Source organism: Dendropsophus ebraccatus, chromosome 2 (genome assembly GCF_027789765.1).
Source record: "Dendropsophus ebraccatus isolate aDenEbr1 chromosome 2, aDenEbr1.pat, whole genome shotgun sequence".
Taxonomy (NCBI): Eukaryota; Metazoa; Chordata; class Amphibia; order Anura; family Hylidae; genus Dendropsophus; species Dendropsophus ebraccatus.
This window is the reverse complement of record NC_091455.1, coordinates 174,174,506-174,188,121: the sequence shown is the minus strand read 5'-3', so window position 1 is coordinate 174,188,121 and position 13,616 is coordinate 174,174,506. Positions and strand designations below refer to the sequence as shown.

The following is a 13,616-nucleotide window of genomic DNA, read 5'->3' as shown; positions in this document are numbered from 1 at the left end:
CTATGGAAAGTTACGTTTGAAATTGGAGGACAGGCTGTATACTAAGCGAGATACGCTGTGCATCCCTTGTGTCTGTATGGCAGCCGGCCTCCACTTACATCAGTTACATTGCTGATATGGTTAAAAAAATCCATCAAATAGACCCTATTACACAGAGACTAATAGGCTAATAATCCCCCTGATCAGCTGATGAATGAGGGAAGGCTTGTGGGGTCGGCTGATTGCATGGGTTTGAATCTGAATGACGCCACTGCTGGGAGGCGGATGAATATGCAAGTGGAGGTATTGTTACAGGTATTGTCAAAGTAATGCTCCCAATAATTAGCATATTACTACCTTATCGTTCGAAAAATCGTTATATCATTCTAATTTAAACGATAATCATTCTGTGTAATTGCAGGCAATGATCAAAAAAATGTTCGTGTGTCATTGATTTAGATCTGAAGCTAAAATTATCGCTAATCGTTCGCAGTAATTCCACATTCGGTCACTCAAGTTCCCCATTTTTTCACTAATCGTTCAGTGTAATTGCACATTGTTCATTGTTTCGCTGGGATCAGAAGGAACGATCATAGTAACGATCATAACTAACGACCATTGTTCTGTGTAATATGGTGATCGTTTGCGATCGTTGGTCTTTAATCATTAAAAATCGCTCCATATAATAGGATCCTTAGGGCCCTATTACACGGGACGATTATCATGTGAAAAATCGTTATATCGTTCGAATTTAAATGATAATCGTTCTGTGTAATTGCAGGCAACGAGCAAAAAATTGTTCGGATGTCGTTGATCGTTGATTTATGGTGGTTTTACACAGGACGATATATCGTTCAAATTTGCACGATAACGATCGAATTCGGACGATAATCGTTTGTGTAAACGCAGCGAAAGATCAAGCGACGAGCGAGAAATTGTTTATTTTGATCTTTCAACATGTTCTCAAATCGTCGTTGATCATTTGCAAAAAATTTGCAGATCCTTCCATGTAAAATAAACAGTATTTCATCGATTTCACCTATGTGTGAGATAGGCTTAAGTGATCGCAAAACGATCGGAAAATGATTTTTCCGTACGATATATTGTTCCGTTTAACTGCTTATTGTTATTAAAAAAACATTGTTCATACAAAATTAATCATGCGATCGGGCGAATTATCGCTCCGTGTAAAAGCACCTTTAGATCTGAACTTAAAATTATTGTTAATCGTTCACTAATCGTTCGCTGTAATTCCACGTTCGTTTGATCAAGTTCCAAATTTTTTCACTAATTGTTCAGTGTAATAGCACATTGCCCATTGAGATCAGAAGGAATAAACGATCGCAATAACGATCGTATCTAACAACCATCGTTCTATGTAATATGGTGAACGATTTCAGGTTAACGATTAACAATCTTGTTTGCGATCGTTTATCGTTAATCGTTAAAAATCGCTCCGTGTAATAGGACCCTTACTGTAATACCTGACCACTGGTTTTAGAGCCGAGTGGTGGTCGGTAACCTAGACAACGAGCGGACAACTGGAGGAAAAAAGCAGCATATCAGGAGGAGACAAGTTGCTAAATGAAGGTATTTACAAAAATATTTAACCTGACAAGCCCTACATGTATAGCTATATTAGTTGAAATGGGAATACCCCTTTAAGCTATGTAACCTGAGCTGTGATTGGTTGCTATGGGCAACCCCAGAGCGTGCAGGCTTCATGCAGACTTGAATGTGAAGGAGATTGGCAGCCGCGGTTTAGAGCAACTGAGGCTGCGCGGATGATTAACCCTATAGAGCCCGTGCATGCGCCAGACCCCAATGGTCATAGGAGAAGCCTGTGAGCCCGCAGCAGTGAAGTGGTTAACCTTTGGCGCCAGTAAAATACCCGCCAGAACGCTAGGAGAGCCCATTGTTCTGTCGCGTCATCAGCACGCCCCGCCCCCTCCCGTGTGCGCGGTGACGTAGTGCGCGCCACTAGAAGGCGGTTGTCGGTGAGAACTGACGGAGCAGCAGCACCGGGCGCAGAGCGAAGTCAGCGGCAGGTAAGGAGCTCAGCCCGGCACGGAGGTGCTTCATGCTGGGGAGCTGGGCCGGGGCCTCGTTACTAGACCTCACGGTCCTTTGTCTATAGGTGGGGATGAGTGCGGGGACCGGTGTACCGAATGTGCGGGACTGCAGTGGCGGGCAAGATGGCGGAGACGGGTGGGTGACGGTGCTGTGCAGGCTCCGGTAGCTTCTCTCTTCCCTCACTAGTGTGTGTGCGGTGCTGGCGGGAAATCCCGAGCATGTGAGGCATGGCTATTCTCTGCTACACGTGAGCTCCTCTCTGCTGGGCACCGCTCATGTGGACGAGCGCCCCCTGGGGACGGGGTACGAGCTCCTGCAGGCTGCTGCTCGGAGATGGCCTGTGCGGCTTTAAAGGGACAGTAACCTGAAGTCTCCGCACAATGGGATGTTGTCTTCAATGAAATTACTTCACTATGACTGCGCATGCGCGCTGTGCTCTTATCTGGAGACTTTAGGGGTACTGTCCCTTTTAAAGGAGGTTTGTTACGGCCCTATGTATGAGCGCTAGGGGTCCGCCAGGGTCTGCAGCCTGGAGCCCCCCTGTAGGGCCCCTACATTGGAGAAACCTATTCATGCCAATGCAGAGCGCCTCGGGATCTGCCCCCATACATAGTGTGCTGTATACTGCTGCCCCCATACATAGCGTGCTGTATACTGCTGCCCCCATACATAGCGTGCTGTATACTGCTGGCAGCCCATACCCTCAGCGTGCTGTATACTGCTGGCAGCCCATACCCTCAGCGTGCTGTATACTGCTGGCAGCCCACACCCTCAGCGTGCTGCACCAGTAGCATTGTTCCCCGAGCCCTGGCTCTCCAGCAGCAGCAGCAGGACTACTGTGCAGAGGCAGGGTGCATGATGGGAGTTGTAGTATTGGAAGTATACCGGTGAGGTATATAGTAAGGATGTCGCCGCCATTGGGTGCCTGCCGGTCCTCGCCGTGTATCTGTGTTTCCTCTAGTCACCTGCATGTACTAAAAGCTATTGTATGTATTTCACCCCCAGGACCAGGTGACCAGATAATAGGTATTAGATGCAGGCCAGTCTGGAGACTCAGGTAGTAACCTCTGATTCTATTGTGTTACACTTCTGTATATGTCTACGGGGGGATGCGGGGCCCGCCATCGCCAGGCATCATGCTGGGGGGCTGTGCGCACACGGTAGCGGCATCTCATCAGGCGGCAGGGCGCGCGCGGTGGCGGCTGGGGCGGCGGTGCGCATGCGCGGGGCGGGGCCTCCATCAGGCCTAGGGGGAAGAGGAGAGCGTTGTCGCTGCGCTGCTCGGTAAGCCGGGAAGAGGCGGGGGGCGGGATGCTGCGTTATTCCTTCCCGTTATGCAGCCATCATAGTACATGGACGGAGCCGAGGACATGTCATCGCATAGTGCAGCGTTTATTGTCTATCAGGCCATGTTCACACAGTTTGTTGCAGATTGTGACTCTTCCATTGGTAACATCTGCAGCACATCAGTCCTGTGAACATCTTACTATGTGTAATGCTAGAATGTGTCCAGCCAGAGCCAGTCTCCAGGCAGCACCTCCATCCTGTGTATATAGAGTACCTGGCCGTGTATGGTGGGGAGAGACGGATGCATAGAGATAGTCCTAGCCCTTTACATCTGCTTTGTTTTAGCTCTTGATGTCTAATGCACCATTCATTTTTGGCTTTTCCCATCTGGCTGCTTTTTTTGTATATTTGTCAAGGATAACTTCTATTTACATCTGCCTTGTAACCCCCTGATAGGGGCGCACTTATCAAAACTGAAAGTAAACCTTGGTTGCCCACAGCATCCAGTCACAATGCAGCTTTCTGAAACAAGAGCTGTGCAGTGATTGCTGTGGGCAATAGAACTTTTTTTTTTTTTTTCTAGAAAGTTTTTATAACTGAGGCCCTATATCCAGTATGGGGAACCTTTGGCCCCTCCAGCCTGTGCAAAACCAGTTCCCATCATGCCCGCACAGACTTATAAGAGAAACAGATCACTGATCTCAGGGAGAGCAGCCAAGCGACAACACTGCCGGCTGCTAGTAAGTGCTCAGTGCATTGCCCTCTGGTGGTGGTGGTTTCCTTACAGGAGCTACCCCATGGCTGGGTCCTTCCCGGAGGGATATCTGGCTAGTCCTGTGTTTCGAAACTCTGAAGGGGCTCCACAGGCTCTTGCATATTCATGTCTCCCAGTGGGCAATGCACCTAGGACTTCACTGCATTGAGTACTTCCACTAGCAGCTGGCGGTTTTGTCCTTTGGCTGGTCTCCCTGAGGACAGTGATCTGTTTCTCTTATGGCTCTACTAGGGATTGCTCCCGCCTAGCCAGAATCCTGTTCCACACTGAGGGGCAACACCCCGAAACAGCTGTATGTGGATCAATACCTGGTCTTGTTTTTTTGTTTTTTTTTGTCATTACATTGACTTATAGGGCCACTTAAAGGGGTTGTCCGGCGCAAAAAAATTATTCACAGAATAACACACATTACAAAGTTATACAACTTTGTAATGTATGTTAAGTCTGTGAATGGCCCCCTTCCCCACCCGTGTACCCGGAAGTGTGGTGCGCTATACTCACATGTCACGTGCCGACCACGGTCTTCGATCCTCAGCAGTGACGTCTTCTTCGGGCGGCCGGCGGATCTTCCCGAGTGCCGGCCGCCCTCTGCAGCGTCATCCGAAGCTCACCCGCGATTGGCTGAGCATAACTGTGCTCAGCCAATCGCGGCTGAGCGGCTGATGACGCGGCCACGTCATCAGCTGCGATTGGCTGAGCACAGTTATGCTCAGCCAATCGCGGGTGAGCTTCGGATGACTCTGCAGAGGGCGGCCGGCACTCGGGAAGATCCGCTGGCCGCCCGAAGAAGACGTCACTGCTGAGCATCGGAGACCGTGGTCGGCACGTGACATGTGAGTATAGCGCACCACACTTCCGGGTGCACGGGTGGGGGTGGTGGGACACGGGGAAGGGGGACATTCACAGACATAACATACATTACAAAGTTGTATAACTTTGTAATGTGTGTTATTCTGTGAATAATTTTTTAGCGCCGGACAACCCCTTTAAAGGAAACCTGTCATCCCTGGCTGCTGGGGTGAAAGCCCCTTATACTTGCCCCTTCCTCGAAGTCCTGGTCTCTCTGCCGCCGCCGAGATATCGCTGTCGGAAGCCGTGTGCAAGCTCACCAGAGATGAGTCCGACGCTATGGGCATCGGACTCATCTCTGGTGAGCGCGCACACAGCTTCCATCGGCAATGTATCTGCGGCGGGACCAGGACTTCGAGGAAGGGGCAAGTATAAGGGGCTACAGCAGGGGGGGGGGGGTCGGGTTTCCTTCATCCCGGCAGCCGGGGGTGACAGGTTTCCTTTAATATGGTGGTTTCCCTACAGGAGCCACCCCTTGGCTGTGTCCTTCCCGGAGGGATATCTGGCTAGTCCTGTCTCTCGAGACTCTTCAATGAGGCTCCACATACTCTTCTTTTGGACAGATTTGTAGTTTTGCACCAGCCTGAGGGCCTAAGGTTCCCCATCTCTGCTCTATATAGTAGTATGTCAGCAGAATGGTGTGCACTTGTGGGATCTATTGAATTCTGTAGACTGGATGTACTCCAATAGTAACTATGCTATAAGATATGTGCTAACATGACTACAATGTAACCAATACATGCCCCCTGCAGTGCTTGCTGGTAACCTTTCTATAGGCTTTGCCACAGTTGGTTTTAATACTGTTAAGCGTTATGCACATTTTGTATCAGGTCTATATATCAGTGTACGGCTGTGTCCACTTGTGCATCTTTGTCTCAGTATAATAAAGACCTGACACCCTATTAACTTTAATGGGGACTCTCTGGGTTTTGCTGTGATGTCATCTGGTGCAGATGTAAACGCAGCCCTTATTTAAGCCTCACATAAACGCATACACACTTTACTTTTTGGCTAAGCATTGGCTAGAAGTTTTTTTTTTTTTTTGTTTTTTTTTGCAAAACATGGGAGGTGTAAACTTTTAGACATTAATACATAGTAAAATACAGGGGGTTTGGGAGGATTTTTACGCTCTACTTGAGCTTTAGCAAACCATATTGCGGCGTTGGGGCACTGCACGGGCATTTACGTATCAGCTGGTAAACCCCTTAGACAATCATTTGTTTGTTAAATGCATGAAAGACATGTAATTAACAGTATTTGTATATATGATACATGTTTAATCAGTTTTGTACCAATATTTATAATCCTTGTATTTTGTCATTTTGGCAGAAAATGGGGAAGAAGCAGAATGGAAAGGGCAAGAAAGTTGAAGAGGCAGAACCTGAAGAGTTTGTAGTAGAAAAGGTTCTGGACAGACGTGTTGTAAATGGAAAGGTTGAATATTATCTAAAGTGGAAAGGCTTCACAGAGTAAGTATATAGATTCATTTTTGCCAGGCACCTCGTAGATAAGATGTGTATTCCTCAATTTTAATGTTCTGTATGTTTAAAGGATGCATACTGTGCCAATTTAAAACTTGGGCACCTATTCACATTGGTAACCCATATTAAGACCTGTTTACTTGTATTAATTTTTACCCTTCAGACCTTTCTAAGAGGTGCATGCCACGGAAACGTGTTTATGCATAAATCTGCCTCTTCTATGGTGGGTGCCAAGATGCGTTTGTGTCCCACCATTTTGGGGGGCTCTTATGTATGTCACACTATTGATTGACCTGACCATAAATCCTAATGGATCAAATTTAGTTTGTGGTTGCTTGATTCATCTTAAACTTGCATGTGTCCTGCATACAAGTTGTTTGAGAAATATAACTACTAATTGCTCTATTGGATTCTGTAGCCATATATTTCTGATACACTGGCGTTGGAGCCCTTAATGAGTGTCCTTGGTATAGACGTTGATGGTTTATAGATAGGATGTGCTGTTGATGAACCAGTTGCTAGCTGTCCAACTGTTGTGACCACCACTGCTTGCTGGGAAAGTGCAAAGCCTCTTTCCTCTAAATTGTCAGCTTACATTTTTATGTATAGCCTATATTTTTAAAGGCAATCTATCAACAGGTTAGATGTATCTGAAAAAACCTGTAAAATGCACCCATCCTCTTTTTAAAATTCCCATTAACTCTGTGAATGACAAAACTGTTCTGGCAGGAGATGTAAAGTGTAAGTGGGCTCCTCTGTATCATTGGCATTAACCCATTGTTCGCTTTCCTCTGGGGGTTTTCTTCTGAAACAATAAGGCTTTGGCTTCTTAAAAGGTTTCTTTTCTGGTATTGCGCACCCACCATATCATTCTCCCCTCCCCAGTTTCTTGCCTATTCAGGTATCTTTGCATGATTTAGTGTCGCTTTGAGTGAAGTTTTCCACCTCAAAGATAAGTGTCTTTACTCTTTTTATACCGTCTCCTGTTCAGTTAGAAAGGGCTTATGCAACACATCACTGGTGTAAAAAGTGACTTGTCACTAACATACCTTTTTAGGCTCTGTTCTTTTGCCTTTAATACTGACCAATTTTTAATGCTGGTGTCATTTTTATTTTTTTAAGAACTGCCATTGAAGTTTTTTGAGGTGGAAGTGGATCCAGCAAGTTTAAAATCCAGGCTTTGACTAAAAAACAAACTTCTTCTTGACAGTTTTCAGGACCCATAATGTTGACGTCAGATTCCTGCCACAATCATTGAACAAAGGGGCTTCTGTGTTCCCTACACTGTCTACTCCAGGCACAGTGGTGTATAGATGGGTGTGTCTGACACTATAGTTTAGTACCACAATTTTCTGCTGCTAAAGCCCCTTGATTCAGCTGATTGTCTTGGAACACCATCAGTTAGATATTGATGGTGTGTTTACACAGATTTATCTGATGGATATTTGATGCTAAAGCCAGGGATGGATTTGAGAAGAGGAGAAGTTTCTACTTACCTGTTCCCAGTTTTAGTTTTTTGTGGGTTTGGCTTTAAAAAACTATCCAATAAGTCAGTCTAAACACACCATAGGGATAGGCCATTTTTGTTTTGGCATATCTCCTTAACACCTTTAAGGACACATGACTTTACCTGTATGTCATGTCTGCTATGGGGATTTAGAGAGGTTGCACAGTGACCCTGCTCTAAATCCCGCTGCGGTCACTGTCTGATTGCTGCACCCACGAAGACTGTTAAATACAGCTGTCTTAATTGTCGGCTGCATTTAATTGCCTCATAGCCCATTCCTGGTGTCTAGTGGGGGTACTGTTCCCCCCCCCCCCCAAGCTCTGCAGGTCTGGGCTGCAGCAGATCAGTGCAGTTGTACTAGAAGTCACCGGGGGGGGGGGTTATATATATGGTATTGCTGCTTGTGTGATCTTGTAATCTTCCGAACTATTATAACATTTCTGATCATGCCCAGTAAATGGTGTAAGTGCAAAAAAAGCCAAAGTGCTACATTTTTTGGGTTGCATAGTACCGATAGATCATGGGGCAAGAGACACCTCACATAGCCCCATAGGCCAAAGGATAAAAGCATAATAAGGATGGTAATATAGCTTTGTTTTTTTTACGTTTAAATTTTTTAAAAGCTGTCCAATAAATTTTTTTTACAAAAGTTACATACTATTGTGATCGTACCGACTTGAGTAACATGGATAAGTCAGTTTTACCATAGGGCAAACAGCGTAATTCCCCCCCACCCCCATAAAATTAGTGGCACAAAAATAAGGACTTTTTTGGTCTGTAGGTGTGCAAGTTTTATGGACTTTAAACATAAGGAAGGAAGAACAAAAGTGGTGATTGGCTTGGTCCTTAAAGTGACACTGTCACCCCCTTTGTTCATTTTGACATCTCTACACAGGTGTAAAGGGTAAATTTAGTGTTTTTCATATCTTATTTCATATCATACGTCATGGTGCTTGTTCAAGTAAAAAGTGTCCTTTTATCATCTGCAGATTGTATTAAGTGGGCGTGGCCTCGCGGCACTAGCGCCACATAACCCCGCCCACAACGGCACAATTGGCCCCGCCCCCTCGCCGGCCATTGGAACAGGCTGGCCGAAAGGTCTAGACTCCACCCCCTTTACGTTGGACAACCAATGGGCGTCAAGGGGGCGGGGCCAACCGTGCCGTTGTGGGCGGGGTTATGTGGCGCTAGTGCCGCGAGGCCACGCCCACTTAATACAATCTGCAGTTGATAAAAGGACACTTTTTACTTGAACAAGCACCATGACGTATGATATGAAATAAGATATGAAAAACACTAAATTTACCCTTTACACCTGTGTAGAGATGTCAGAATGCACTAAGGGGGTGACAGTGTCACTTTAAAGTGTTAATGGGAACCTTTCATGTTGCTGGGGGCTTCAGATGGGCCTTGATGTCTCCTTGTAACCGAACAGGAAAGTCTTTGTCAAACCTGCTGGGGACCACTCTTGACTACTTGAAGGGGATTTCCAGTTCCTTTTAAAGACCTTCAATTTAGGGCCCTATTCCACAGGAAATTATCGTTTTGCATAATCGTTAACTGTCTCAAACTACCGATATTGCGGAAGGCCTGAAAACGTTCACTCATTTCCATGGAACGATAATCGTTACTTGTGATCGTAATTGATCAAAGTTTTTCTTCTTCACTATTTCTTCCCTATTGCGTTCGTATCTATTGCGAACGACCGAACAATGTAGTATTCAATGCAAATGATTTGCGAACGAGCAACGATAAAAATGGGTCCAGGTCTTATAAAGCGATCAACGATTTATCGTTCGGTCGCTAATCATTAACTGCATTTCAACCGAACGATTATCGTTTAGATTTGAACGCTTTAACGATAATCATCCAGTGGAATAGGGCACTTAGGCTGACTGTTAACAATTTTCACTAGTCAGATTGGTGGGGTGGGTATTCTAGACCTGGGCACTGTAGGCCCGATTTGTGACCTCTGTTCAGTATTTACACCACCTGAGCCTAGGTGTAGCAGCAGGATAGGCAATCAATGTTTGGTTGTGGTGACTTCATCCCTATAGAACTGTTTGTCAGGTGAGCTTCTACATTGGGACCTATAGACTCATAAAAACCTACAAGGTTTTTTTCTCAACTGACGATTAGTAAAGTTGACTATCCTTTATGCACTTAAGTCTGATCTTGAACTCTGGTGTGACAACAAACCGTGTTGAAATCGGGGTACATATTTCATTGGACTACTTTAAAGTTGATGTGAATTCTGCCTCATAACATTCCCATAATCTCTCACCTTCATAGGTCGTATACACAGATTTATCTGACAGATTTTTTTTTTTTAAGCCAAAGCCAGGAAGAGGATTGATGCCAGCCTTTCATCACCTGTTCTTTGAAGCCAGAAACTGACTATAAACAGATCTGTCACAAATCTGTGTAAACCTATTGGCATGTGCGCCAGTTAGACCATCAATCAGGATGAGGTCTGACACATTGCATCCCCACAGATCAGCTTTTTGAAGATTGCGCTGAGAATAAGGATACATTAACGTCCCACTTAAGTTAAAAACTGCAAGAAAGTGTGTGAACATACTTGCCCATCCCCATGCCACCACAATGTTTATTTACCAATTTCTGCCGGCCACCGGTGTCCTGCATCTCCTATAGCTGCTACATAATGTTCCCCCGCTTATAGGCTTAGCGGTCAGTCAATCAATGACTGGGGTGGCACACCAGTTCAGTCACTGGCTGAGTGGGCAATCCCTCAACCAGGCCATGACACTGCAGCTGGAAGTACCTGGCTTTTGGCCAGGAATGACATCTGGAGGCTGACATTGGTGGGTGAGAGCAAAGTGCCTGAGATTTTTACCTTCAAGAGGTTTTTATTTTTGGCAGTCTTCCCCAGCTTTAAGGAGGACACAACACTAAACTGTTACCACAGCCTCTTATCATGCTTATTGGTGGTACACTTTAATCTATGTAGGAGTTTGTTGCTCTATAGCACCCTGTATTCAGTGTCCATTCAATAGTGTTTTACTTTTTACAGTGCTGACAATACTTGGGAACCAGAAGAGAACTTGGACTGTCCAGAGTTAATTGAAGCTTTCCTAAATTCTCAGAAGGCTGGCAAAGAAAAACCAGCAGACAACAAGCGGAAATCTGTGTCAGACAGTGAATCTGAAGACAGCAAGTCGAAGAAGAAACGAGAATCGGTATGTCTGTGATCTATTAACTCTCTGCTAATCTTTGGTAATGTCTTGACTATGGAAACACTAGTTATATGAACCTGGCACTAAAGGTTTATAGGTGCAGAAAGACAAAGCTTTAAAAGTTTGGTACCATAAAAAGCCAAGTTGTGCGCTATCATGTAAAACTAGCAAAATCTCACCTATTCCTAAATAATGCTACTTTCCTACACTTAGTGCTTGTTAGTATCCTGCTTAGCTGTAATATCTCCCTGTATGTTAAAATTAAACATTTTAATATGGATACAGTGACAAAATGGTGTGAATCTAGCCTTCACAACCTAGTGTTGTGCACAGATGTATATCTTATGCTTGTTTAAATGTTCTGTTTAGGTTGACAAGCCGAGAGGGTTTTCTAGAGGATTAGACCCAGAAAGGATAATCGGAGCTACAGACAGCAGTGGGGAACTGATGTTCCTTATGAAATGGTAAGTATGTGTTGTACTCCTCGGGTTGGGACTAGATATTACCAGATTGCGGAAATAACAAAGTGCTGCACTTACTGTACATTTGCTCCTCAGTCTGCTGCCGCCTTACAGACTGCCACTCCTACCTCTGTGCTGGGAAAAGCTAGATCCAGTTTGGGAAGCCAGGAGACTTTTCCCAAGACTGGATCCAGCTTTCCCAGCAGCTTGAGAGGAGCGTCAGTTAATGTGCAGCAGGCTGACTGGATTGCAGAGACAAGGAAGTGGTTTGCTTGGTTACTGTAACTTCACTAGTCTCTAGTTGAGATGTAATTGTTTAGAGTAATGTGTCAAGGCTTAACTTGTCTTAGGCCACAGATTAAAATTTTATTTTTATCATAACTCGGTGAGTCTGCTATCCAAAAGTTTAGTAAATAGTGACCTTATGGATGGTAATTTGATGATGCAATGCCTAAAGGATAGTGTCAGTCAGTAGAGCTGATCAACCTTCCTTTTAAGCAAACTGGCCCAAATATATAAAAGGTATATTGAGCAGTTATAGAATGCTAGACTGGCCCACTAAGGGGGCATTTAAGGTGGTTCTACTAATGTAGTGTATCCTGAGAATCTAATATGCCCTGGGTGTTGCACAGTATCTGACTTGATAAGCTGGCTCCTTTGAGTTCATGAAGCCTTTTTGAACACTGACTGTACTCTACAGGTATGCTTTATTGCATGTGTTAAACTATAACTTTTTTTTTTTTTTTTTTTTTTATTACAGGAAAGACTCAGACGAAGCAGATTTGGTCCCAGCAAAAGAAGCAAATATGAAGTGTCCTCAAGTTGTAATTGCATTTTATGAAGAGAGACTAACATGGCATTCTTGTCCAGAAGACGAAGCGCAGTAAAGTCATTTCTATTTACGGGTAGACTTTTTTATTTTCTTTTGGCCACCTAAACCAGAAAATTATGTATTTAGTTTTTTCTGAATAAACCACATCAGTGATTTGGCAGAAAGTGGCCCATCAAAACATTCTTGGCCTGCAGAGCCTTTGATACATAAACGTATTTGCTCTGTCCAGGCTTTTTTATGAGTTTTTCAATCTACTGAAGTCCGAGCATCTATAATACAGACTTGCAAGTGTTTTGTAGTCTTCAGTTGATGTGCATGTTAATGCTTTAGCCCTATCTTTATCATAGTTTAGCTCCAGGACTTGCTTCAGTGGAAGTGCTCTGGAGATCTTTGTAGTAAGTGAATGTTACCTGACTGTATATTGTTTACTTCAATGTAAATACTGGTGAGCAGTGTTCAATAAATAGTTTTATATTCTCAATTGTGACTCTACCTTTGTATGCATAAAGATCTTCTATCTTTAAGGGGGTACTTTGAAGTTAGGTAAATGAGTGCTGAAGATTGAATTGCTTACGTGTTTACAGCTTCGAAACTACCAAAATTTGTCTTGTGTATTTCATGGTTATACTTTCTGGTTGTGCATTTGCTCAGTACTATTCCCAGAATACACTGCTCACTACAACCCATCTAACATGCTTTTTTCCCCCTCTCACAGCACTCCTATATTTTTATTTTATCTGTTCCAGAATACCTTCACTTCACAGCAGGCTGCAGAGTGAGCACTTGACTCTCTACCTAAATGTTAACATAAAATATATGTATATAACATGGTGATGTAGGCTGGAAGGTCTAGTGAGAGATGGTGACTAAAGATGAGTGACTCTACCGTTGGAATGAAGCAAAGCACTTTGTTCCTATCTGCATTCAGCTCAGAAGGCTGCGGGGCTTTGAAGTCTGCTGTACTCCCTGCCGCCCCCTCCCCAGGTGCTGGGAAAAGATGGACAGTCCTGGGAGACATTTCCTGGGACTGGATCCATCTTTTCCCAGCACCTGGGGAAGAGAGTCTTTGAGCAGACTTCAAAGCCCCGCAGCCTGATGAGCGAAATGCAGGTGGGAACCAAGCACTTTGTTCCTGCTGGAGATCTGCTCATCTCTAATGGTGATTAAAGATGAGT

General features: G+C 44.6%; 1 protein-coding gene across 3 annotated transcripts; it reads left to right on the top strand.

The window, feature by feature from the left end:
- The first annotated feature begins 1,919 nt into the window (after positions 1-1,919).
- Positions 1,920-12,922, top strand: CBX3 (chromobox 3). Of its 3 annotated transcripts, XM_069960451.1 has the most exons (6): positions 1,921-2,027; positions 3,058-3,109; positions 6,293-6,432; positions 10,986-11,151; positions 11,518-11,612; positions 12,370-12,922. In XM_069960451.1, the coding sequence occupies exons 2-6, from the start codon at positions 3,086-3,088 to the stop codon at positions 12,494-12,496; spliced, it is 552 nt and encodes a 183-aa protein (XP_069816552.1). In that variant the 5' UTR covers positions 1,921-2,027; positions 3,058-3,085; the 3' UTR covers positions 12,497-12,922. The 3 variants fall into 3 exon arrangements, with proteins under 3 accessions (XP_069816555.1, XP_069816552.1, XP_069816553.1); XM_069960454.1 differs by lacking the exon at positions 3,058-3,109 and having other exon boundaries at positions 1,920-2,027; XM_069960452.1 differs by lacking the exons at positions 1,921-2,027; positions 3,058-3,109 and adding an exon at positions 3,258-3,336.
- Positions 12,923-13,616: the final 694 nt, after the last annotated feature.

Coding starts and splice junctions, on each gene's coding strand:
- CBX3 (XM_069960451.1), top strand. CDS start 3,086: ATGCAGGCCAGTCTGGAGACTCAG. Junction 3,110..6,292: donor AGGCCAGTCTGGAGACTCAG/GTAGTAACCTCT, acceptor TCATTTTGGCAG/AAAATGGGGAAGAAGCAGAA. Junction 11,152..11,517: donor CGAAGAAGAAACGAGAATCG/GTATGTCTGTGA, acceptor TGTTCTGTTTAG/GTTGACAAGCCGAGAGGGTT.